We start from the raw sequence: 27957 nt of genomic DNA on the forward strand, positions 1-27957 counted from the left end.
AAAATAAGTAGTTTAAAATAAGCTATAAGCTCCTAAATAAGCTCTGCCAAACAGAGTCAATATATATTATTTTTGCTTTATTTTATTGACATATAACGTCGGTTTGTCAAAAACTGACGTTGATTAGGCAATGTAGTATTCTTTTTCTGTAGTAGTGAAAATCTTAGTTAGACAAAATTTTATTAGGTTTGGAAAAAAAGAAAAGAGGATAGCTTTATACAGTGATAACAATACAAATTCGAAAGCCTATCAAAACGTTAGATCTAAATGCTCAAGACCTGTAACATCAAGGAGGTAAGGAACCCACTAAAAATTTACAGAATCCACACATAGCAACGAACCAAAAAAACAAAAACAACAAAGAACAAACTTGATAAGTGGAGCACTAATATCACATCCAATAAATAAACAACGTGCAGAGAGTAATTCTTGAGCACTCAATAGATAAATAACAAATTCCTATAGAAATAAGATGAAGAAATTGAAAAATGAAGAAACCATCTCCCTCCCCCTCAGGCAAAATTAGTTTCAAAGTAGTAATGATATTTTTGAGATTCTAGTTTAATCCTCAAATTTATGAAGAAATAAGAAACAAAAGATATTACATGTGTGATTGAGAAGATAAGAACCCTAAATTGAGACTTGGAGAAGATGAATATTGCAGGTTGTTTGTGTTTCTGCAAGGGAATCTAAAATTGAAAACTGAAAATTGATTCGTTGATAGATCTAGAAATGAAAATGAAAGGTGATTGCCTCTTGGTTCATTATCCTCAAATCCGGCAGTGGAGAACGGTGGAGAGTGAAGAAATGCCGAGGAGAAATGGTGGAGAGCCGAGAAATGTGGTGCGTTGATGTTAAGGGCAAATAACGTAAAATTGGGAGGTAATCTAACATTACCTAAGATTAACAACGGAATCACATTCCCCCCAAAAATGGGAAAAAATCTGATATGGATGCAATGTTCAATTCCAAAGGAATGCTATATAACTTCAACCAAATACAAAGAGTCAATACCGCATCCACTAAGGCTCAATCTTATGACCTCCCATTTGGGAGAGTTACTACATGCTCATTGACCACAAGGTCATTGACAAGAGTTGTATTACATGGACTCTCAATTTCTACTATCATTTTTATCTCATGCTATACATGCAATTTAATGATAAGTTATTTTCATCTTGTGGGTCCTAAGAAAAAGATCTACATCAACTTTTTTTTTTAAAAAATTTAAGTGATTCTAGTTTTGTCAAATTAATCCTAAACTCACAAGACCTACCCCTAGTGGCTTTGCGGATGTAAATTGCGAACTGCACAATCAGTCTACAAGTCATATCTTAGTCTTTATGTGTGCACAACAAATTAAATCTTAGTCTACATCAAAATTTTAAATGATGGAATAGAAGTTAGGAATAGAATTTGGGGGTGCAACCATGCAAATAATAATTTTCTTTTGATGCCCCGAGGCTTGGTGTAGTTGGTTTGTCGCATGACTTAAAGGTCATAACTGTAAGTGACAATGTGGAGATTCGAATTCGGCTGGAAGCATATATGAGAAAAAGCCCAAAAAATGTTAGAAAGTTTGGATCTCTTGTACACACGAAAGACTAAGATCTTATTGGTGAACTGATTACGTATGATTAATCTAACAAAGCTGAGATCACCAACCTATAAAAAAAATTCTTTTCATAAATAAGTTTCTAAAAAGAATTCGACCAAAGTTTGAGTGAAGGGCATTTGAGTAAATTTGAATTAAATTGGCAAACAAAAGAAAGCATATTGGCATTAGCTCATTAATTGGTCCTTTCCCACAAAGCAAATAAGATAAGAATATCCGAAAAGGGCACTTTGAGCATCTTAAAGGCCCCAATAATTAAATTTCAGTAATTATTTAAAATTCCTATTTCGTATCTTTACAATCTTCAAAAACCCCTCTCTCCCTTTCTCTTTGACCATCGTACACCCACACACACATACTCTCTCTCCTCTCTCTCTCTCTCTCTCTCTCTTCGCCGCTGCGAACTTCCACCGAAGAGCAGTGACGACTCTCTTTCTCCCCCGACCTATACATACACGCAGGGATGTACGTATCCTCCTATACTAGAGAAGAGAAAGAGCTCTAGTTGTCTGCTTCTTCTTCTTCCTCTTTCACATCTCAACTAGTTCCTGCTCACTCAAATACGGTCGACGGCGGCGGCGGCGGCGGCGGCGGTGGCCATAATAGCCATTTCTCAATCTCTACGACTCTGGTTGCCAGTCTGATCCGACGGCCACGATCACCACTCTTACCAATCGGACGGCTAGGCCTTGGCTGTCAGCTTTATAAACGTCAGTGCCCTCCTCTTTATCATTTTTCTTTCGTGATTAATTTTCCTGACGGAGGAACTTGCCTGTTTAGCTGATCCTCTCTCTCCCCCTCTAGCTCTGTGCGCGCGTGTGTGTATATGTACGGTGTATACTCTTCAGTGTAATTAATATTGTATTTGTACAGCATTATTACGCCTATTTAAAAGTAAACTGCCACGTAACAGAAAGAAATCATTTCTGAATTGGGCGATGATAGGCATGCACCATACGCTACTTTTGATGAGTTTCTGAAATCTGATTGTCTTTATTTTCTGCGATTAAGTGGGTTTTGAATGCGCTTTAGTTTTTTTTTTTTTTTTTTTTTTTTTTTTTTTTTGGTTTTTTTTTTGTTTTTTTTTTTTTTTTTTTGGTTTTTTTTTTGTTTTTTTTTTTTTTTTTTTGGTTTTTTTTTTGTTTTTTTTTTTTTTTTTTTGGTTTTTTTTTTGTTTTTTTTTTTTTTTTTTTGGTTTTTTTTTTGTTTTTTTTTTTTTTTTTTTGGTTTTTTTTTTGTTTTTTTTTTTTTTTTTTTGGTTTTTTTTTTGTTTTTTTTTTTTTTTTTTTGGTTTTTTTTTTGTTTTTTTTTTTTTTTTTTTGGTTTTTTTTTTGTTTTTTTTTTTTTTTTTTTGGTTTTTTTTTTGTTTTTTTTTTTTTTTTTTTGGTTTTTTTTTTGTTTTTTTTTTTTTTTTTTTGGTTTTTTTTTTGTTTTTTTTTTTTTTTTTTTGGTTTTTTTTTTGTTTTTTTTTTTTTTTTTTTGGTTTTTTTTTTGTTTTTTTTTTTTTTTTTTTGGTTTTTTTTTTGTTTTTTTTTTTTTTTTTTTGGTTTTTTTTTTGTTTTTTTTTTTTTTTTTTTGGTTTTTTTTTTGTTTTTTTTTTTTTTTTTTTGGTTTTTTTTTTGTTTTTTTTTTTTTTTTTTTGGTTTTTTTTTTGTTTTTTTTTTTTTTTTTTTGGTTTTTTTTTTGTTTTTTTTTTTTTTTTTTTGGTTTTTTTTTTGTTTTTTTTTTTTTTTTTTTGGTTTTTTTTTTGTTTTTTTTTTTTTTTTTTTGGTTTTTTTTTTGTTTTTTTTTTTTTTTTTTTGGTTTTTTTTTTGTTTTTTTTTTTTTTTTTTTGGTTTTTTTTTTGTTTTTTTTTTTTTTTTTTTGGTTTTTTTTTTGTTTTTTTTTTTTTTTTTTTGGTTTTTTTTTTGTTTTTTTTTTTTTTTTTTTGGTTTTTTTTTTGTTTTTTTTTTTTTTTTTTTGGTTTTTTTTTTGTTTTTTTTTTTTTTTTTTTGGTTTTTTTTTTGTTTTTTTTTTTTTTTTTTTGGTTTTTTTTTTGTTTTTTTTTTTTTTTTTTTGGTTTTTTTTTTGTTTTTTTTTTTTTTTTTTTGGTTTTTTTTTTGTTTTTTTTTTTTTTTTTTTGGTTTTTTTTTTGTTTTTTTTTTTTTTTTTTTGGTTTTTTTTTTGTTTTTTTTTTTTTTTTTTTGGTTTTTTTTTTGTTTTTTTTTTTTTTTTTTTGGTTTTTTTTTTGTTTTTTTTTTTTTTTTTTTGGTTTTTTTTTTGTTTTTTTTTTTTTTTTTTTGGTTTTTTTTTTGTTTTTTTTTTTTTTTTTTTGGTTTTTTTTTTGTTTTTTTTTTTTTTTTTTTGGTTTTTTTTTTGTTTTTTTTTTTTTTTTTTTGGTTTTTTTTTTGTTTTTTTTTTTTTTTTTTTGGTTTTTTTTTTGTTTTTTTTTTTTTTTTTTTGGTTTTTTTTTTGTTTTTTTTTTTTTTTTTTTGGTTTTTTTTTTGTTTTTTTTTTTTTTTTTTTGGTTTTTTTTTTGTTTTTTTTTTTTTTTTTTTGGTTTTTTTTTTGTTTTTTTTTTTTTTTTTTTTTTTTTTTTTTTCTAGAGAGAATTGACGGGGGTGGTGCATGACATTTCTGAATTGGAAGAAGGATTTCAAGGTGTTTGAATTTTCTTTTCTCCGGCTTATTATTTGCATGCATGGAAATATTCTTGAATTCAGCCTTTGTTTGTCAGATTTAACTGTTGAATGCTTTCAATTTTATTCTAATTATTTTGAATTATCTTTTACTCTTCAGTTAAATTAGATGATGTTGTTTAGTTGGTGACATTTACTTATTTTGAACAGGGTTTTAGTTATGTGTATACAGTAATAATTTCATTAGAATGTGTAATTTTTATATTTAAAGAAAGATGTTACTGCAATTGATCGTTGCATTTGACTGTTCAAAGGTACCACTATGAACAATTTTCTTTAGGACTTCAGCAGATGCTTGTGTATGGTAGGGATCTCAAAGTTTGGTGTGTTTTAAATTAAAGTCTCTTAACTTGAATATGCTGGTGCACATCTTTTTAGTTTTTCACTTGAATTTAATTTGATTTATATAATTTTGAGTTTGCTTTGAGATCATGCAACTTTATGTTTCCTTAAGTTGGTTTTGTTTGTCAAATAGTGAGTAAAGATGTAAAGAAGCAGCTGATGTAGTCTGCTTTGTCCATAGTTAAGTTCATTTCTATTTATTTTGATTTTAAGAAATATGTGAGCACTTCAAAATGATGTACGTTTTTGTTCCTTCATGAAGTCGTTTTAATTTCAACTATTGATTTGAGCTTGAGAAGAAACTTCTGATGCAGTCTGATTTTGCTAAAAGTTTTTAGTTGGTGAAAAGATGCCAAATGAAATGAGTGGAAGTGTTGGATTTTTTATTTTATTATATTTTTTAAAATGTTTTTACCACACAAAGTTATACTGTGTTGTGATCACAACAATAGCATAACTTAAAGTTGTAAAATGAAATTCAAAACTATGGAATTGCCAATTCCCTCAGTGGATAGTAGAGGGAATACGTTTTCTTTAATTGCTTCTACAAAACCTTAGAGGCTAGTAATGACAACTTACTTCATGAACAAATATAACGATTTTGATTCTTAAAGCCATATATTAGACTTGCTCCACAAATTGTCTAATCTTTTATATTCCTTGATTTATAAGAATTCATTTTAATGTGTTGAGTTATTTGATGGAATTTGATCTTGAGTTTTTCATTTACTGAGAGCAATCATTATTCTTGCCAATTGTTCATATTATGATATAAGGATTGTTCTACAATGCCTTTGGTGCCTTTTTTTATTTTAAAAAATCTAAAGGACATGGGCATGTTGGTGATTTTACACTATTTTCAATTTTTTTTCTGAACTGGTTGAAATTGCCAAAATGCCCTACCCTTTCCATTTTTGAAAAAAGGACCAAAGGCAAAGGCCTTGCAAAAGTTCCCACTTTAATATTTTTACCTAAAATATGCTGTTCAGAGTTGTGTGGTTGGGCTCATTTACCTGTTGAAATTTTGTGATTTGCAGGCAAGAATCAGAATTTTGGAAGACTAGGCTTATGGAGCCTAATGGCCATAGACAGGGTAACAAAAAGAATCTTGTTTCTATGCAAAATGGTGAGGTGAACTCAACAAGTTCTGTTGATGAGCTGGATCCATGGACTGCTTGGCTATACAAACCCCGCACAGTTACATTGTTGTTTATTGGTGCATGTTTTCTCATGTGAGTTGCCTGATCTACATGCTATACATGCGTCATTAATTAGGGTAAACTTTTGTTCGGAGTGGTTCATTTTTTTGAGAGATTTATTATAATGAATATGCCACTGTTCACACTGATGTAAGGTATCCGTGATTAATACACATGTATTCAACAATGAGCCAATATAAGAATCATGCTTTTCCAAACAGCCTTTGGCCCTTTGCACTTAGTGGAGGTTCCACGTACCTAATCATGTAAATCTGTACACTCCAACACGAAAGCTATCTATTTAATGGAGTTCATTAATCATTACTGACTTTTCAAATACCATACTGTTGAGGTTCTATTCAGTAATGTCGTATTAATCTGTGGGATATTGAGATATTTCCTTTGTAGTTATTTCCTCCTCCCCCTCCTTTTAATTTTTTGTTGTTTATTTTGTTTTAAAGGCATTTGTAGTTTTGTGTGCTTGCTTGTCTCTCTTTCTCATGCTTGATAGTCTCTCTTATTCCTGGTTAGTACTGTATTTGTGGCTCTGCCATTGATTTAACTGTTTCTTGTTTCACTAGCTCATGCCTAACTTGTGGTGTTTTCCTCATTTATGATGTGCTACTAAGGACTTATAACAGACGATTAGCATTTTTATGGGCATGCCCGCTGATTCTTTCAAATGACCTGTCCTTTTTTGTTTTTCACTGCATCCTGCTTGGAAATTTCAGTGCAAGGACATCGATTATGCCCACACATATTTCGATAATTTAGTTTCTCTTCAAAGTTGAGTGTAAACAAGGGTGTATTCCTTTGCACCTAGTTAACTTTTGGGAAGCAAACACTAGCAATTACTAATCGTTTGTAATTGATCTAGAGTTGTATTAATTTCCCCCCTTTATGGATCTGCTGCTGTTTTTTTTTTTTTTGGAGTTGCTATAGTTTAAAAGTTCTAGTTGCATCATCTTTCTAAATTGTGGAATCAGTTTTTCCTTATTTGCTTGGATTATGAATACCACATAACCTGGAAGGGCTTACTTGTGTTCTAATTGCACTTTGTTGCTGTTGTGCTAAATTTATTTCAGTTGGGCAAGTGGAGCTCTTGATCCTGAACGTACCTCAGTTGATGATCTGGTTGCAACTGTGAAAAGGTGCGTTCATTCCCTTTGTGATGTTATTACAATTTTTTTCATCTGTTATTCCACAATTTTTCAGGGAAAATTTCTAACTTATGCTTTATATGAATGTTCTAGGGGTGTCTGGGCAATGATTGCAGTCTATCTTGCTTACTCTTTACTACAAGCCCCTTCGACGTAAGTTAATGGCTAACAATTTAGATTAAACACCAAAATATAAGGCGGAGGTATTATGTCTGTGGAAGGGAACTGGATATATTGCAATTTTGGCATCTTGGACACCCTGCATTTAAGTTTTTTATTGCAGAGTGATTGCTTTCTGCACCCTTAATTTCTCAGGCCCATCTGGTTGCAGGATTCTTATTAGGCCACATCCTGCGATTTGGCGCCTAGTTCATGGAATGGCTGTCATCTACCTTGTTTCATTAACATTTTTGCTCTTTCAGGTAGGTTCTTTTGTCAAGGTTTAGTTTGCTTATTTATTTATTTAATTCATTCCTGAGTTAATGTAATCCGTTGCTTCCTCCTTCTCAATTCGTTAGTTTTTTAATCAATTTTTGTTTCTGCTACAAATGTGATTTGCCTATATATTCTTTATTTTGGTCTTATTTTTCTTTTCTGACTTCAGAACCGTGATGATGCTCGCCAATTTATGAAGTATCTACATCCTGATCTTGGTGTTGGTAACAATTTAGGGCTTGTCCTCCAGCAATTATACATGGATTAGCTAATTTTCCTTTTCATTTTCTAGGTCCGTTGCTTAAGTTTAACTATTACTTCCTGCAGAACTTCCTGAAAGATCCTATGGTGCTGATTGCAGAATTTATGTACCTGAAAATCCCACGAACAGGTTTAAGAATGTTTATGTATGGTTTCTACTTTCACAATCTTGTAATTTCCTTTTTCTTTGGGTTCTTTTTACCTTAGTTTTTCTTTTTCATCTTTTGGTTTCAGTTTTTATCTCAAGCTCTGAGGTCTGTCTGATTCATTTTCTTGTTTGGCAGGATACTGTGTTTGATGAATTTGTTCTGGCTCATATCCTTGGGTGGTGGGGTAAAGCCATCATGATTCGCAATCAACCTCTTTTATGGGTGCTATCAATTGGATTTGAGTCAATGGAGGTGCAAGTCTTTGCCAACTTCCCTTTAGTTTATGCGTTGCTCTTTAATCTTTTTTACATCACTCCTTTAGGAGTCACTGGCAGATTATTCTTTATATTCTGAACATATGTTCTTATTCTTATGCTTTCAGCTTACCTTCCGTCATATGTTACCAAATTTCAACGAGTGCTGGTGGGACAGCATTGTTCTTGACATATTAATCTGCAATTGGTTTGGTATGAATATTGAATTCTTGTTATTTTGCTGTTTGGGGTGTATGTATTTATGACTAATTCCAGAATTGTTTGATTCAACCCTCAAGAAATTAGGGAAGGTAGATTCTGTATGATACTCTAGCTTTACTAAATTTTGTAGACATGATATTTGTTAGGTTGCTGAACAAGTCTCTAGTGCATTTGTGCAGATTTATGATTTGATTATTTGTAAACAATGGTCAATGTTGTCTGTTTTAGAATTTTTATTACAAGGCAGATTCTTTATGATGCACCTTATTATTATTATTATTATTATTATTATCATCATCATCATCATCATTATTTTTATTATTGTTATAATTTGTTTTTAAAAAACTAGATCAATACTTGTAATAAAGGGGCAAAGCATGTTCCAAATTGAAATCTAGACAAAAATACATTGAAACCTCCATGTCCTGCTTTCTAATTCATAATGATGTCTGTATTGGCATAATGTGACTTTTCTCTTGTTTGGTTGCTGTGTTACTTGCTCAAAATCAAGAGGAAAAAAAAACATAAACCTCTATGCCCTGCTTTCCATAGTTCCTAATGATTTCTGTATTGGCATTATGTGTCTTTTCTCTTGTTTGGTTGCAGTTATTTAAAATCAAGAAAAATAAAAACTCTGAAATCTCTATATCCTTCTTTCTAATTCATTCTGATGTCTGTATTTGGCATAATCTGCCTTTTCTCTTGTTGGTTGCAGTGCTTTTTAAAATCAACCAAAAAAAAAAAAAAAAAAACTCTGAAACCTCTATGTCCTGCTTTTTAATTCATTATGATATCCGTATTAGCATAATGTGTCTTTTCTCTTGTTCACTTGTGCATTCACATAATAACATGCTGAACTAGTATGATGAATAATCTCTTGGTATGCTTTATAGGTATTTGGGCAGGGATGCGTACTGTTCGTTATTTTGATGGTAGAACATATGAGTGGGTTGGTATCAGCCAACAACCAAATATTATTGGTAAAGTATGTAATTCATTATGATGGGTTCGTTATTTTGATGCTTTACTATTGAGGAGATTGATTGCTGCTGCATCTTGTCATGTTTTAGGTCAAGCGAACACTTGGTCAGTTTACTCCAGCACATTGGGATAAAGATGAATGGCATCCACTTCTTGGTCCTTGGCGTTTCCTTCAAGTTCTGAGCCTCTGTGTTGTGTTCTTGACGGTGGAATTGAACACATTCTTCCTCAAGTTTTGTCTTTGGGTTCCTCCCCAAAACCCTTTGATAATATATAGATTAGTGTTATGGTGGCTGATTGCAATACCAACCATCCGAGAGTACAATTCTTACCTACAAGACAGGTATTTCCTTCCTTAGCCTCGAATGCAGTTACTTCTCCATAAGCTGGCCTTTGTGTCATTCCCCTTCCTTACTGCTCTTTACCACTGTGAATTTTCAGAAAACCAGTTAAAAAGGTGGGAACATTTTGTTGGCTTTCCCTTGCCATCTGCATCGTTGAACTTCTAATATGCATCAAGTTTGGGCATGGTGGGCTCTCTACCTTTTTGTAATTCTTGTCCTGATTATGTAATTTTTGAATCTTATAACGTGACTTTTGGTTTTCAACCCTTCAGGATTGTTTCATGAACACATGCCGAAATGGTTGGTTATTCTTTGGACATCCATTGGGGTTGGGCATGTGATCTTCTTGTCGGCGTGGTCATGGCAACTTATTAGGAGAAAGCAGCAGTGAACCATAGTGTGGGTGCCTAATTCATTGATTTCTTTCTGATGTTTTCCATAACTATATGTTGTAAATACCCCTTATGCTGGTAATTGTATATGCTTTATTCTATTAGGTTAGAGATCACAGATGAAGCATGTAGAGAACCTCATTTTTACTTCAATTCATTGGTTAAAAGTTTGGCAGGTGTTTTTAATCTCAAAAATTCAAATTTTGTTGTCTTTGACAGGTGCAATTTCCCTTATCATTTGATGTCCTATGAACTCTCATTTTTTGAAGTATCAAATTTACTTTCCAAAATCTTGTATTTGTACCATCTCTTGATTAGTAATCTATTCTTATCTCTTTAAGAACATTTGCCAAATGTTCATTTAATGTTTTTCATTTGGGATAATTGTTCTCATTTACCTGTTGCATAGCAATAGCATCCATATCCCATAGATAATCACTTCCTATCCTTTATTGGTTCCTAATCAAGGAAAAAGGTAAAATAAGTAGCATGCAGTCAGCTGGCTGGTCAATACAACCTTAAATACAGGAATGTAATATTTTATGTGAAAGCAACATATATCAACTAAAAAATTCATTTGTTTGATCAAATTTGTGGATTATCGCAATTGCTATCACAATTAGTATGATCTAATTGGTAAGTAATCAACATTCAATTAATATATACATGATTTTGTTCCAAAACCTCTTTAAAAGACAACATAAGCTAGAGCTAACTCAACCAAGTGTAAGAAGAAGAAAGAATCATATGAACATTCTAAACGCGAGGATAAAAGGAATTGAAACAAAAGAAATTGTCAGACAAAGAAATCATTCATCATACCTTAGGCCATAGACCACGGACATATATAAAATTTATTTTTTTTGTTAAGGTTCATTATTTATTTATTTATTTATTTTTATGTACAAAACATTTATTTTTAAGTATATTAACCAAAAATAAACATTCAATACATAAAAAATGAATTTTCAATATTAACCATGAATATTTATTTTCCAATGAAATGTGAATTTCCTAGATTTTGCTAGGATATATATGATCCATCTCCATATGTGTACTTAATTGGCTGCACCATTTTGTACTTTCCATTTCTATCAATTGATGATTAGTAGTAAATATTATTGACTTCAAATCTATTTTGCATCAGATCACTTTGTTATAGTCATAGTTCTCCATATTTTCATGTATGCAGTTTCCATTAAGTGCATAAACTCTACCTCCCTTTTGATGAAATCTGGTTTCATTGTCTTTATTTTTTTGCGATCAAGTGGATGTGTTTTGAATGCGATTTTGTTTTATTCTTATTATTTTTTTAGAGAGAAATTGGAAGAAGGATTTCAACGCCAGTGTTGAGTTTTCTTTTCTTCCGTTTGTTATTTGCATGCATGGAATTGAATTCAGCTTTTCATTGTGAGATTTTTGTACGTGTTGAATGCTTTCACTTTTATTCTAATTAGAGTTAATACCTATTTTGGTACATTGACTATTGAGTATTGTTTAACTTAGTCATTGACTTTAAAAATACATTATTCTGCCATGGCTACTATTAACAGCTAACTAGCTAGTTGCCTAGCTAATCTCATCGGCATTCGAATTTGGTTTTTCCCCCTATATGTACTATTCCTCATTTTTCCCCGGACGGAAAGATGTGCCCATTCATCGTTTACACTCTGATCTCAAAATGTCTGAGAATTCCTCCACTCTGCTGAATTTGTCTCCCGCCCGTTAAGAAAAATAACGCAATGGAGAGCGTGTCTTCTACTACTCTAACAGCACGTTTACAGTAGAGCAGGAGGGAGAAAGAGGAGACTTTTTGCACTTTGCAGTAAATTTACCCTGATAGAGAGAAAATAGGAGACTTTTTGCAATAGATAATAGATACAGTAAAGAGGTGAATTGCATTTTTAATCAAAAGTATTACATTTTTATTCTGACGCAATCTGTCTCACAGATTTTTTCACACAAATTTTTTGGAGAGGATCACACTTGCGTGAGACCATCATACGGATAACGATCCGTGAAACGGGTTGAGTCAGGTTAGGTCAATATGAAAATGTAATACTTATGCTAAAAATATAATGCTAATCAGGAATAAAGTGGTTCTTACTCATAAGAGGAATAAGAATAATAAAAATGTAATATTTTCATTTGTCCTCAAAAGTATTACACTTTTTTTTTTTTTAATTTTTTTTTATAATGTTGACAAATGTTTGTTACTTATAAGAAAAAATGTAATACATATAAACAAAAATGTAATATTTTTATACGGGCCGGTGAGCACAAATTATATCATGGACCGCGGTTTTGATTAATGAAAACAGAGACAAATTAAAGTTGTTGTAATTAGAAGTCAATGTAGTATGTTCATAACTACTCTCTCAACTAAATGAAACAGAAAGAGCCAATATCGCCTCCATTAAGGCTCGAACCCACCTCATCCCACGTGAGTGCAATCGGGTGCCACTATGACCACAAGATCTTTGGCATAAGACATTCAATATCGCCTCCATAAGAAAATTCTTAAGACATTAAGCATAGTGCAAAACTCCAAACTCCAAAGTCTGACTCCAAATTCATAACATTCAAAAATCATAGTCCAAAGTCTGTCTCCAAAGTTCATAACACATTCAATAAGCAAAACTAAATAAATAAAATCCAAAGTTGATCAACATTCAATAGCGTACATATATATATCAACACTATTCATTCTTCAATCTTCATTTATTAGCAAACACTTTCAATTTTAGACTTTCAGTTTAATATTTCAGACCATTTGCATCCAAAAGTTAATTAAAAGTGAATATATGATTATATGCATGAGATATTATAACTAATCCATCCACAATAAATTAATCTAATTTTTATTGTTAAAATAACTCAATAAATACTAGAAAAAAAATTAGATTTCAAATTGTGAGCAGCAGTTAGTAACTTAAGACCTTACACTATCAATTCTCTTCTTCTTGACTCTTGATGAATGATGATGACTAATTGTTCTTCTAATCAATCACAATATCCAAACTCATTTTTGTCATATTTAAAACATATCAACTTAAAGTGATTAAATAAAGAAAGTACAATAATAAAATTATAATATTTAAGAAAAAGAAATTAATTTGATATATACTCCTCACACATGTCAAGTTTATACATCTTTCCAACATCATGCTCAACTAAATCAAGCCATTGAAAATTGAAATAATATTTATTTTTTCTCATAACTAATCCAGAGTGCAAACAAGAGCTTGTACAATTTTAGGAGCTAATGAATTCCTATAAGTATCATGCACACGTCCACCGGTGCTGAACGCAGATTCAGATGCGATAGTGGGTATATGATGAATTGTCAATATATCACGAGCCAGCCATGAAAGAATGAGAAATCTATGGACATTTTCTTTCCACCATCAAAGAACATCAAACTGTTCACCATCATCCACCACTATGAATATCAAGTTCTTCATTGTTTATCCAATTTTGTTTTCTGCTACCGACATCCAATTTCTATCAAATACTTTTGAAAGTCATTTTAAATGCTTAGAGTATTATTTGGACTACGAAGTTCATGTTCCCAATCCTCATTAGTGGCACTTATTGGTTAAGTAAAATTGGTACACTCACATGTTGTTTCAACAACTCACTTTATTCATTAATAAGGTCACTTCTCTAAGTTTAGAATAGAATACTAAATCTTGATAAAGTGAATATATACATTCTCTTAAAACAAAAATTAGTAATAAATATGTATTTCCTTCTAGAATCAAGAATAGTTGCAACATATAAAATCATATTCATCGTCTCAACATTCCCCTAATATTTATTAAACTTCTCCTTCATTCTTTCTGCCATATCAATAAAATGAGGGCCAGGACTCCTTATCCAATCATGCAAATTATAATACAATTCACAAATTTAAGCAAAGTAAGCATAGCAAATTAAATGCCATATGTAGTGCTAGAAATTTTCAATGAGAAGTCATAGAAATGTTGCAAAAACTTGCTCAACTTCCTAACATTTTCTCAATCCTCATGATCCAGTGGGTCATTAGTTAACACAAGTTTATGCCTATAATTATGGTAAATCTCTTTAAGTCTGTCAAATGTTTTTAAAATTTTTGAGCTGCATCTATGATCTAACATCAAGTCGGTAGAGTTCCACCTATTGCTACAATCCATGCTCAACAAATTAAAGATTAAGATTGATTTTTTTAAATTGTACACATTCTTTAAACCTATGCAATCTAGCCCGTGATTGCCTCACATACCTCTCCGTGGCTCTAACACGTGCAATTGATTTATGCACTTCCTTCAACCATTCTGTGACAAGCAACGAAATTAATTATGTGTGCAACACATCCGAGGTTGAAAAAATCGCTAGGCGCCCGATTAGTTTATATATATATATATATATATATATGAAGTACATCAAGCAATATACGGAGTATAATTGCATACATAGATACACTGCTACACGCTAACATGCCTACTGTCAAAGCAACACAACGTAACACAACACTTCCTCAATGCGACCGGGCGCCGCTTAGCGTTTAGGTGCGATTTTTATAACCTTTAACACGTCTCATATGAATAAATTTTTCCTCTAAGATAGTCTCACCTACATTATTCAATTCTTTCTCAAGTATATAGTGGCTACACCATTTGAAGTAGCATTATCCATGGTAATTGTGAAAACCAAGTCTATTGCCCAACCACACAAGTGCATTTTTCAATCATCTTACCAATATCTTCACTTTTATGACTGGTAATTGGACAAAAATTAATTATTCTCTTTTGCAATCTCCAATTATTGTCAATAAAGTAACAAGTAAGGCACATATAATTTTCCCTTTGCATTGATGTCCAAGTGTCCATGGTAGGTGATACATACCCTAAGTGAAGAATAGCTTATACAACTTTTTTTTCTCCTCCAAATACATAGCATAACAATCTCTAACAATAATTCATCGTGATAGAACCTTAAACCTCTGACAAGCAATAAACTCATGGATACACAACCAACGGAGACAGTAGCAATCACATTCTTAAGAAACTCAAGATTATTATTAATTAGTTTTCGAAGAGCTTGGAATTGGAGGGTGAAGGAGGCTTTTTTCTCCAGACAAAAGCAATTGAGTTCCATGGTGGCTGCTGCAGATAATCTCGATACTTTTCACTATGATACTCCAGCTTCATGTGACGCTGAGTTTCCACCAATGATGACTAGAATAACCAAAACAGATTCATTAAGGAAGTAGAATAATTGTGCTGATAACGTGTTGTAAATTATAGTGTATCGCCTTATTAATCTTGTGTGATTATACGCTTATAACACCGCTCAAAACCATAGAAAGAAGAAGAGGGAGGGAGAGAAAGCAATCGGAACTGGAAATTGCAGAATTCAAGAACTCCATCTTATTGATCATTGTATCATATTGAGATATTGTAAATTCACTGGATCTTCCTCCTCCTCCGTTCATTTAACGGTAGACCTCGATCTATTTTATAATAATTGGTGGGTGACCTCCCCAACTGTAAATTTGACATCCTTGCATCCATTTGGGCTTATTTGCTTTTTAAATTATTATTGTTCTAATTTAACCATCAAAGTAGAGGAGGGAGTTGACAAGATACAGAAGGTAGATAAAACCCTAACTGAGCTACGTCTGGAAGTGGGGAATCACTAGATAAATAAGATGCTAAGTTCATCAAGGCTATTGCTGCCCAAATACGAGATCAGGAAATACGTGTTGCCTTGGATATAAGAATGTAGAGAGGTGTAGAGCTGGTCAAAATAGGGATGGGGTGAGAGTAAGCTAGAATTTCGGATTTGGATACTCGGTCTGAGCATGAAGTAAGCCTCAAGCAATGGAAGATTGGGTGACGTGCTTTCTGCTCACCGGCAACTGGAATACAGAGTTTGTTAGAAGGTGACAGCATTTGGTTGTCTTGGGACTCCCAAAATGGAAGATTATTCTTGTTCCATAAATTTAATATAGTGAGGTGAGAAGGGCAACTATTGCACCCATAAAAAAAGTGCAAAGATTTTCTTCAAGGCAGTCGATTCGTTATTCTAAATGGGCTTGCCCATTCTCACCTCACTATGAATACAAGGTAAGGGGAGACACAATGAAGACTCGGTTTGTAGTGCCAGGTTGGGGCGTCGATTGTACATTGGCTTTTTGCCATTAAGACCAATTTTTGTCACTTGTAGTTAAGGGCGTTTTGATTAATGGAAAGTTTATTTATTTATTTATTTATTTTTGAAAAATATGATTAACTAACTCAAGTTTCGGTAGGATTTCATTTGAATGAATTGGTTACTAAATAATATTGGCTTATATCAGCTATTTAAAATCTATTTTAATTTGTATCAATTGGTTATAGTTATAATTCTCCACTAGTATTTGATCCGCATGGACGTTATTTTTAGTGGGTCGAGTGGCACCACTAATATTTTGTTTCTCATTAACTATGCTTATATATTTTATGAAAATTTTAAAAATTGACCCATCTTAATATAAATCGTGATTAAATTTTTACATAATATTTTTCTCAATTCAATGGTGATTATATAATATTTTTTCTATCAAAGACTTTGTGGTTTAGTGACACTAAGTTACACTCCCATATGAGAGGTTGAGAAAATAGTTATATATGAACATATATTGTATTATAACAGAGTCAGTAATACTCCAAAAAAATATAATAGTTTTTCTTTATTCTTACAAAATTCAATGATTGCCTCATTAGTGATGTATGCATAGGATTTGTTTTATGCAATATTTGAATTCTCAAAAAGCTCAAATATTTTTATTAATTCTTATCATCCTCTATATATATATATATATATATATATATATATATATATATATATATATATATATATGATGAGGATTAAATCACATTAACAACATTAACGTAAGTGTACACATGATAATATATAAACCTAGGAGAGGGAGTCCTGAACTAACACAAAGTCTAGAGTCCTAACACTCCCCCTCAAGCACAAGGGTGAGAAGTAACCTTGAGCTTGTCACGTAAAAAAGTAAAACGAGAAGTGGAGAGCGGTTTAGTAAATATGTCAACCAACTGGTCCTTTGTAGAGATGAAATGAACCTGCAGCTCCTTCTTAGACACCTTGTCTCGAACAAAATGATAGTCTATTTCCACGTGCTTCGTGCGAGCATGGAAAACAGGATTCGCACATAGATACGTGGCACCCAAGTTATCACACCACAACCGCGAAACAGAACGCACAGGCAAACCAATTTCCTTTAGAAGCGACACAAGCCAAGTAACTTCAGCAGTGATATCCGCCAAGGCTTTATATTCCGCCTCAATAGAAGACCGAGCAACCGTACGCTGCTTCCGGCATGACCAAGAGACCAGATTACTCTCAAAGTAGACCGCAAACTCGCTAGTAGATTTTCGGTCATCAGGATTACCAGCCCAATCCGAATCCGAAGAGGCATGAAGATCAACAGATAAGGACTTCGTAATATGAAGACCATAATGCAAAGTCCCTTTAACGTACCGTAAGACCCGCTTGAGCATGCACCAATCAGCCGTGGTAGGGGTATGCATACGCTGACAGATGAGATTGACAGCTTAAGACAAATCCGGACGGGTCACCGTGAGATACTGAAGAGCACCTGCAAGTCTACGATACTAAGTAGGATCAGCATAGGGCGCCTCCGAACCATCAGCAGACTTGACAAGAGAAATAGGAGTAGACACCGGTTTGCAGTCAACCATACCCGAATGCTTCAGAATATCAGTCATGTAACGTTGCTGCGAGAGAAGCATGCCACCAGACAGCGGAATAGTCTCAATCCCAAGAAAGAAAGTCGGAGCGCCCATGTCACGCACCTTAAATTCCGATGCCAACTTAGCAACAAGATCGATAACACGAGCAGAATCCGACCCCATGACCAGAATGTCATCAACATACATCAGGAAATACAATTGAACCGCACCAAGAGTATAAACAAAAAGCGACACATCAGTCTTGGACGGGGCAAAGCCAACTAAGACCAGAAAAGTCTGCAGATGCACAAACCAAGCATGGGGTGCCTGCTTAAGGCCATAGAGAGACCGCTGAAGCAAACAAACATGAGTAGGCGATGACTGATCCTCATAACCGGGAGGTTGACGCATGTAGACAGTCTCCGCCAACGCACCATTAAGAAAGGCGTTATGGATATCCAACTGCCGAATCGTCCAGCCCCTAGACACCGCAGTGACAAAAGAAGACGCATAGTGGCCGGCTTAACAACCGGACTGAACGTCTCAAAGAAGTCCTGGCCAGCAACCTGGTTGAAACCCTTGGCCACAAGGCGAGCCTTGTGACGCTCAACTGTGCCATCCACCTTCCGCTTGGTCCGGAAGACCCATTTGCAGCCAACAATATTCATACCCGGAGCCGCAGGGACTAAACGCCATGTATTATTCTGCAGCAAGGCAAGGCATTGAACTCCAAATCCATGGCTTCACGCCACTCTAGATGACGCACATCCTGAGAGTAGCAAGTCGGCTCAGGTGCAACCGCAGCAGACAAAGCCACATGCTAAGTCGGGCCTATACTGCGGGTCGCCATGACATGAGACCGAGGCGGAGGAGGCTGTGACGCAGGACGCCTACCCCGGTGAATAGGCTGCACATCAGCAGTAACCGTGCGTTCACTCGAGCGATCACCCAAAGGAACATCAGGCGGATCAGACACAGTAACTGAACTAGTCGGTAAAGCAGCAACACCCCATGGCGGAGCAGAAGCTAGCACCGGAGCCTGCACAGAACCAGAAGCTGCAAAAGGAAACACAGACTCGTCAAAGCGCACATGGCGACAGGTAAAAACCTTATTAGTGTTAATATCTAGACAACGATAGCCCCGAAAAGAATCAGGATACCCCAAGAACACACAAGGAGAAGACCGAAACTGCAACTTATGACGATTATAGGAACGAAGTAACGGAAAGCAAAGACAACCAAATACCCGCAAAAACGAGTATGAAGGTGGTGACCGATGTAAACGAAAATTAGGAGACTCATTATTCAAAACTCGAGTAGGCATCTTGTTAATTAGATAAACAGTTGTTTTGAATGCGTAGTCCCAAAAACGAGAAGGAACAGACGCCTGGGCCATCAAGGCAAGCCTAGTCTCTACAACGTGCCTATGCCTGCGTTCAACCCTACCATTTTGTTCGTGCGTATATGCACAGGATTACCTATGACGTATACCCAGAGAAGCTAAAGTTTTATGAAGCTTTTTGTACTCTGCCCCTAAGTCCGATTGAATAGAGAGAATTTTAGCAGAAAATGACCGTTCAACAAGTGACCGAAACTGATTAAAGATTGAATACAAATCAGACTTAGCTCGCATAGGATAAAACCAAACATATCGTGTATAGTCATTAACAAATAATACAAAATACTTGAAACCATTCGTAGAAAGTAATGGCGCGGGGCCCCAAATATCAGTATAAATAAGTTCTAAAACACGAGTGGTAGTAGTTGAAACGCGAGACAAAGGAAAAGGGAAGATTTCCCTAACTGACAAGCAGAACAAACATTTGACAAATCACTAATATTAAACGAACTAACAGAAGACTGCAAAATTTGACGCAACACTCGCAAGTGAGGATGACCAAGCTGCATGTGCCAAGTAGACGGAGACACACGAGCAGCGACAAAAGCAGCAGGAACAGACTTCGAACTAGGCCACGCATACAAGCCACCCGACGTACCCCCTTTAAAAAGAATCTTCTTGGTTAAACAATCCTTCACAAAGAAACAAGAAGAGTGAAATTCAAAAAACACGTTATTGTCCCTAGCAAATTTATGAACGGACAACAAGGAAGATGACAGACCAGGAACATGCAAGACATCACACAACTTAAATAACCTTGAGGAGGAGGCTAACGATGCAGAACCAACACTAATAATGGGCAAACCTGTACCATTACCAACGCGGAGCGTGTCTGGTCCATCGTAATTATCAGCAGATGACATCACCGAAACGTCAGGCGTTGCGTGATTAGTGGCTCCAGTATCCGGAAACCACTGATGTGAACTCACTGAGCCAGCACCATCCGAAGGAACAGCCATATGGGCTTGCTGACCCGGGGAGTCCGAATATCGGCGATAGCAATTTAGAGCCGAATGGACTTGGCAGGAGCAAATCTGACAGCGAACTCTAGGAGACCGAGAACGCCCTCCTCGGCCACGACCGCGATTCCAGCGGCCTCGACCACCCGTCGAGCCACCAGAACGCCCGCCGCGCTGCTGCAGCTGCTGCGGAACACCACCAGTCCGGCCACCACGACGAGCTGCCAACGCCACCGGTGCACCCAGGTCTAGACCATCATCAGCACATATAAACTCCTGATGCACCAAAAAATCTGCAATTTCTTCCAATGTGAGGGGATCACCACGCGTCAACGACGCCACCAATGGTCTGAACTCAGCACGCAACCCCCGGAAGACATATAGGTTTTGGTCATCCAGCGAGACCGGGCGACCAGTGAGCGCTAAGTCCTCCACCAGTACCTGGGCGCGATTGAGGTAGTCCGAAATTGAGAGACCCCCTTGCCGCAGCCCCTATAATTCGCCAAGCAACCGGAGAGTCCAAGCCCGCGTCGAGGACCCCAACGATCGCTCAATCGTCAACCATAGCTGCCGTGAAGTGTTCTGCCCAATAGCCAGGTGCATTGTGTCCTCAGACATCGCCGAAATCAGCAAGGAAAGCACCGCTTGATCCTGCCGGAGCCAATGCAAACAAGCCAGAGAAGTGCTGTCCGCTGTTGACGCCGACAGAGCTGAAGCAGAAGCAGCAGGAGCAGAAACCACCGGGCACGGCAGCGTTCCATCAAAAAATCCAAGAAGCTCCTGACCGCGGAGGAAGGGGAGCATCTGAGTTCGCCAAAAGAGATAATTGCGCATCGTCAACTTGATAGAGACGTAGTGATGCGCAGAAGAGAGCGAGGTGGTCGCAGGAACCGGAGGAATGGTAGCAACGGCCGAAACAGTCCGCTCAGAGTCATTGGCAGAGCTGTTATTGTTCGAAGCCGTGTGCGCCATTGCAGAAGAAAAGAACGGGAACGAGAGAAAACAAAAAAAAAAAAACCCGGAAACGTCTGATACCAGATGAGGATTAAATCACATTAACAACATTAACGTAAGTGTACACATGATAATATATAAACCTAGGAGAGGGAGTCCTGAACTAACACAAAGTCTAGAGTCCTAACATATATATATATATATATATATATATATATATATAGGGAGTGGTTCAGGTGCGTGGAAGGATTCTCGTGCGATTGTGCGGCGATCTATTCTTAAAAAAAAAAATTAAACTATGCACATTAAACTCCTAATCTAATCACCTTACGCTGAATTAACATAAAAATGACTTTGTAGAGAAAATCTTATAAAGAATATTGTTTGTGTTATGGAAAAAAAAAAAAAAACGCACCTTAAATTTCAACAACTAACGCGCCTTAAGCACACAAACCATGCACCTTAAGAAGGAGAACCACGCACAAAAGTTTCCAGTGCGTATGTGCATATAATCACTTTTAGACTTTTTGCTGTGCAATTCTAGAGTTTTCTCCATTTTTGAACATAAGCTAGAACCAACTCAATTTACTGTAACAAGAAGAAGAATCATATGAACATTCTAATTAAGCGCAAGCATAAAAGGAAACAAAAGAAATTGTAAGACAATGAAATCATTCATTATGCCTTATAGACCACCGATATAAAGTTTATTTTTAATACATTAATTGTTATTTTTTAAGGTATTATTATTATTATTATTATTATTATTATTAGGGAAAATTGTAATTTATGCCCCTTCATAATATGTCAATTATCAATGTCACCCCTAAATTATTAGTGATATAAAAAATTTTTCCCTCAATTTTCAAAACGGTACATATATTACCCCTCCCTTATGGTCTCCGAGTCTGGCAACACTACCCAAGACGACAAATCTACTACGTCTTGAAGGGCAACATTTACACTACTAATAATTCAGGGGCGATATTGATAATTGACATATTATGGATGGACATAAATTACAATTTTTATTATTATTATTATTATTATTATTATTATTATTATTATTATTTTGTATATCAAAGATTCATTTTTCAGTATATTAACTAAAAATAAACATTGAATACATTAAAAATATAATAAATTTTTAATACTAACAATATAATGAATATTTATTTGTGGTTCAAAGTATATAATTTGTTGCCCAATAATGAAATGTGGGTTTAATGAAATGGTAGGGTTTTTAAAATTCATTTCCTAGTCCAGATGGGAGCGGGAAAATATATCTCATTAACGGTTTCCTAATCCCAGCGGCATTAGAATTAGGTTATTCTAGCTATTCCCCTATATATATAATATATATAGTTTCCTAAAATGAAACATAGTTTCATCGTTCACATATATACACCTACGGATACTCTGAAAATAGCGCAATGGAGGATGAGGCTGTAGCTGTTCATCCACAGGCCGCCGCGAATCCTCCTCTCTCCGACACCGCCTCTCTTTGGTGTTCATATCCATATCAACAACCACTCGTTCTTGATCTAAAGCCAGTGCCCAATCATCAAGAAATTACGCTCAACCCCGCACCGCCAAGGAAAATGAAGATCATTCTGAAGTTGAAGAAAGAGATTGAAGAAATAGTAGTTCCTGCCCCTGCGCTGGTTTCATCGTCATCAGAGAATAATTCAATGAAACTGAAGTTACAAGTCACGAAGAGGAAGTTGGAGCAAAGCTACGGCGAAGAATCGGAGAAGAAAGCGAAGAAGAAGATACAACGCATTGATGATTTCCCAAATCTCAAGAATCGTGCACGCAGTAGTACTAAGGTGAAAGATCGAACTCTCAACCACCTTGACATCCGAGAAAGAGTGCTTACAAAAATGAATAGGCTCAACCAGAAAAATCAAAACCTCAAACCAAAGTACACTTTATATTCAAAAAAGACCTACATTTGATCGATCCATCCATGTGGCCTCGAGTTTACATATATATGTAGCCCAAGAACTACGTGCGGCTTGATCCCAGACAAAATCTGGAGTACGTAGGCAGCCTTTAATTCGTTAATTAAAAGGTTCAGCTGCGATTTTGTATCAAACTTTATTGTTTCATTTCTAATTTCATTCAATTTATTCAAATTCAATTATCTAGGAAATAGTCACCCAAGACCTGACAATTATCAACACCATCTGTTAACACACGGCACGAAAATAAAGAGTTAGTGTTTATCTTTAACGTGTCCCGGATTATTAACGGGTTGACCCGTTAAGAGCCCTATTATACATAAAAGGTCAACTCGTTAAACATATTAATAAACTATTCAATTCAATTTTTCTCATTTTACACAAATCAATCAAAAACATTATAGACTTAAGTTTAACGGGTTGACTGTGAAGGACCTATTATGTATGAAATTTTTATAAATTTTTGTATTTTGATAAGTCTCATTTCTAATTTTATTCAATTTATTCAAATTCGATCAATTTTTTTTTTTCAAAAAAAAAAATTCAATCAATTTTTCTCATTTTGCATAAATCTAATTTTGTTTAATTTCACCCCTTAGTCACCCTTTTTAGGTGACTGTATGCTATGATCTGAACTAGAAAGTAAGTTTAATAAAAGATTGTATTAAGAAAATGGAGAAAGAGAGAGTGGCGCCCCGCCAACTTAATTCGGTTTGAAGCCAAAGAAAGAAGTGAGCAAGTTTTTCGGCTATTGCATTGTGTGGGGAAAATTATATTGTCATTGTTATATGTATTTTTTTTAGCTTTTATATGGATTTTTTATTCTTCTTTTCAAAAATAAATTTAATTACTTATATGTTATATTTTTATGAGTGATATAAGATCACACTAATATTTTATACGCGTGATGCATGAAAAATTCAGGCAGGACTGATCCAAACATTTTAGATGCCCTAAGCGAAATGAAGAAAAAATGGTCCCTATATAAAAAACTAAAATTTAAATTTAATAATACTAAAAAAATAATAGTCTCAAATAATATTGAAATAGGATTAGAAAATTTTCAATAATAAAAAAGGCCCCTATGTTGCTTGTGTGCAGTGTGCAAAATTGCAGAGAGAAATAAAGACAGAAAAAATTACAAATAGAATAAGAACTTACAAGTTACAACGGACAATGGGCCCAAATCGACAAACAAAATGGAACCGTCAACGAAAATGCGGCTAAGATGAATAGAGGATTAATCGAAATTGGGAAAAAATTTTATTGAAGAAGACGAATGGGTTACTGTGTCAATTCTAAATTATTTGATTAGCTGTCGATTCCTGGCTTCCTGCCTATTGAATATTTTAATAGAGGATTAGTTGAAATTGGGGAAAAAATTTATTGAAGAAGATGAATGAGTTAGATAATTAGGTGTCTGATTCTAAATTATTTTATTGAGTGTCAATTCTCAGCTTCCCTGCAGTCCCACATCGATTAGGCTTCCATCTATTTTTAAGTTTTTTGTTTTCTAATATAATTATAACATTATTTATTAAAAAAAGAATATATATATATATATATATATATAAATTTGTTCAAATATGGTCGCGCCTTCCCGTGTGGTCGGTGCAGTTCACACCACTCAATATTAGAAAATACATCACTCAATGTTAGAAAATGCACCACAATGAATATACACAAAAACATCATAAAACACACCACATAACCAAAATAATGCACCAAAACTCCCTTGTCCCTAATGGTGCATTTGCTAATACTATGTGGTGTATATTTGCATACCTAGTGGTGTGTTTTTTTGTGATGCATAGCTAATGATGCATATTTGAGTGGTACATTTTTTAACATTGAGTAGTGTATATATGTATATATAGTGGTGAGGTCGCACTGACCGCACGTTAAAGAGCGACCACACCTGAATATGACCATATATATATATATATATATATGAGCCACTCCCAGCATGATGAGCCCTGGGCGATTTCCTAGCCCGCCCTTCTCAGAATCGGCCCTGATTTCAGGGGATTATAGTCTTTGGTGTTGATGAGCATGGAACGACAGGAGAAACTTCTATAGACCGTCCAGTCCATACACTCCAGGTTTCCGATCGCCTGATGAGGGGAAGACGGGGATGTAATGCCAGTGTGAAATCCTTCGTGTTTCCAATGTAAGTAACCATGTTGAAAGGTTCAGCTGCGATTTTAATTTGTATCAAACTTTCATGTTTTATTTCTAATTTCATTTAATTTAATTTTCACATTTTACACAAATCTAAAGCATTATTAGAGTTGATGGTCCAATCTTTACGTGTGAATAGAAGGATCCGTTATATTTCGTATTTACATGAATCCGTTTATATTTAATGGGTCAACTCGTTAAACCTATTAATAACCTGTTCAATTCAATTTTTCTCATTTTACACAAATCTATCAAAAGCATTATTAGACTTAATGTTAACAGGTTGACTTGTTAAGGAACCGTTATGCATGAAATTTTTATAAATTTTTGTATTTTCATAAGTCTCATTTCTAATTTTATTCAATTTATTGAAATTCATATTTTCTCATTTTACACAAATCGAATTTTGTTTAATTTCACCCCTGTAGGCACCTTTTTTGGTGATTGTATGCTATGATTTGAATTATAAAGTAAGTTTAATAAAAGATTTTATTAAGAAAATGAAGAAAGAGAGAGTGGCGCGCCGCCAACTTAATTTGGTTTGAAATTGTGTGTGAAATTCTATTGTCATTGTTATATGGATTTTTTAGGTGTTATATGGATTTTTTATTCTTGTTTTTTTTTTATAAATAAATTTAATTGCTTAATTGTTGTTTTAGCTTTAGTACATGTTAAAAAAAATCAAGACTATTTAGCCCTTTCATGCCAACACATCCTTAGTCGTTGTGCTAAAAAATAGTTGGCACAAAAAATTTAAAAACCATCCTAAACTCATCAGGTCTTTTCATGCCAATAGTACGTGGAGAAAGAGATAAGGAATTCTAAATTAGTGTGAATTGGAAGAAAGGAATGAATGCAATCAGCCTACAACCAAGCTAGAGCTCATGTGTTGAACTCAGGTTACCAATTTGTAAATTTTAAATAAGGTTTAAATGCATATGCTGTTAGTTAAGATGATGAAATTATATTTAATTAGTTTCTATATATCTGCAATCAATTTTTGTTTTATCTTTTCTTCTGATTCTATCCAGTTTTAGGAGGATTATTTAGAAAGGAATTAACGTTTTTGTGAGGAAATTGAGAGTTGGATGAAAAAAAAAATATGAGCCTATTAAAAGAATTATTAGGAACATAGGGAATGCCAGTATTTGAACTAGACCAGTATAGTGGAGTCAGCCTCCGCCCTCCAGTGATTCATTGCTCAGTATCTACATAGGAAATGCCAGTATGTATTTCAGGGGATTATGGTCTTTGGTGCTCTGATGAGCGTGGAACGGCAGGAGAAGCATAGATGGAATTGAAACAAAAGAAACTGTCAGACAATGAAATCATTCATCACACACCTTAGACCAATCATCATCATCAACAAGAAATTACGAAGCTTACACTTTGTACAGGATCACAAGAAGACCACCCCACTGCTCTAAGTCTCTTTCCTTGTGCACCAAGAATTGAAGATCACTTGCCGATCAAGAAACGCAAAAGATTCTTTATTATTGATTCCAAGAAACCAGAAAATAACTCGATACAAGTAGATCACCTACCCTAATACTCTAAGTGCCCCAACAATTAAACATCACTTGCCGATCAACAATCATCATCGTAGGGATTTTGGTAATTTGGCGGAGCTCATTGACGCTGCTTCCTCTTTCTCCCTCTCACTGTTCCCGCCAACCAAGAAGATAAATATTGGGACGATGAGCTTATTGACGCTGCTAGCTTCCTCCCTCTCTCTCTCCCTCCCAACCAAACGCAAAAGATTGATAATTATATATTGGTCCCAAGAAACCACAAAATAATTCCATACAAGTAGAGGAGAAAAAGGGAGTCTTCGCCAAGAAACAGAAGGTGGTGGTGGATAAAACATCCCCAACTGGGGCACTGGGAAATCATCACTGGATACATAAGCGCCTAAGTACAAGTGATGTCAACCTTTCATCAAGGCTTTTGCTGCCCAAAGAGGAAATTATAAAATACGTCTTGCCTCTCATGGGTATGGAGAGATTTATAGCTTGTCAAAACAGGGATGGGTTGAGAGTCAAAATATGGGATTTAGATACTGAGTCAGAGCATCAACTCAGCCTCAAGCAATGGAAGACTGGCAGCTTTCTTCTCAATAGCAATTGGAATACAGAGTTTGTGAAAAGGAGGAGTTTGCATGAGGGTGACACCATCTCCATGTGTTGGGACTTTGAGAATCTAAGGTTCTTGTTCCGCAAGTTCAATGCCTAATAATCTTAGAATCAAATTCAATCATTAACTAATTCCATCAAATTTTGGTAGGATATGATCCATCTCCCTCCATATGTACTTAATTGGCTGCACCATTTTGTACTTTCCATTTGTATCAATTCATTAGTAGTAAATATTATTGACTTCATATCCTTCCAAAAAAAAATATTATTGACTTCAAATTTATTTTGCATCAGATCATTTTGTTATAGTCATAGTTCGATCTCTATATTTTCATGTATGCAGTTTCCATTAATTGCATAAAATCTACCTCCCTTTTGATGACGAAATTATGAAATCTGGTTTCATTGTCTTTATTTTTTTTTTGCGATCAAGTGGATGTGTTTTGAATGCGCGTTTGTTTTATTCTTATTATTTTTTAGAGAGAAATGAGATTTCTGAATTGGAAGAAGGCCGGATTTCAAGGCCGGTGTGGAGTTTTCTTTTCTTCCGTTTGTTATTTGCATGCATGGAATTGAATTCAGCTTTTC

The 27957-nt window shown here is 34.6% G+C and overlaps 1 protein-coding gene across 2 annotated transcripts; it reads left to right on the plus strand.

The window, feature by feature from the left end:
- The first annotated feature begins 1955 nt into the window (after window positions 1-1955).
- Window positions 1956-10243, plus strand: LOC116017771 (CDP-diacylglycerol--serine O-phosphatidyltransferase 1-like). 2 transcript variants are annotated; one of them, XM_031258406.1, is made up of 14 exons: window positions 1956-2325; window positions 4201-4255; window positions 5673-5867; window positions 6920-6985; window positions 7088-7147; window positions 7326-7416; window positions 7599-7653; window positions 7757-7836; window positions 7975-8091; window positions 8222-8306; window positions 9209-9300; window positions 9386-9639; window positions 9738-9826; window positions 9913-10243. In XM_031258406.1, the coding sequence occupies exons 3-14, from the start codon at window positions 5704-5706 to the stop codon at window positions 10029-10031; spliced, it is 1272 nt and encodes a 423-aa protein (XP_031114266.1). In that variant the 5' UTR covers window positions 1956-2325; window positions 4201-4255; window positions 5673-5703; the 3' UTR covers window positions 10032-10243. The 2 variants fall into 2 exon arrangements, with proteins under 2 accessions (XP_031114266.1, XP_031114265.1); XM_031258405.1 differs by lacking the exon at window positions 4201-4255.
- The last annotated feature ends 17714 nt before the right edge of the window (window positions 10244-27957 follow it).

This window comes from Ipomoea triloba, chromosome 4, assembly GCF_003576645.1.
Source record: "Ipomoea triloba cultivar NCNSP0323 chromosome 4, ASM357664v1".
Classification (NCBI taxonomy): Eukaryota; Viridiplantae; Streptophyta; class Magnoliopsida; order Solanales; family Convolvulaceae; genus Ipomoea; species Ipomoea triloba.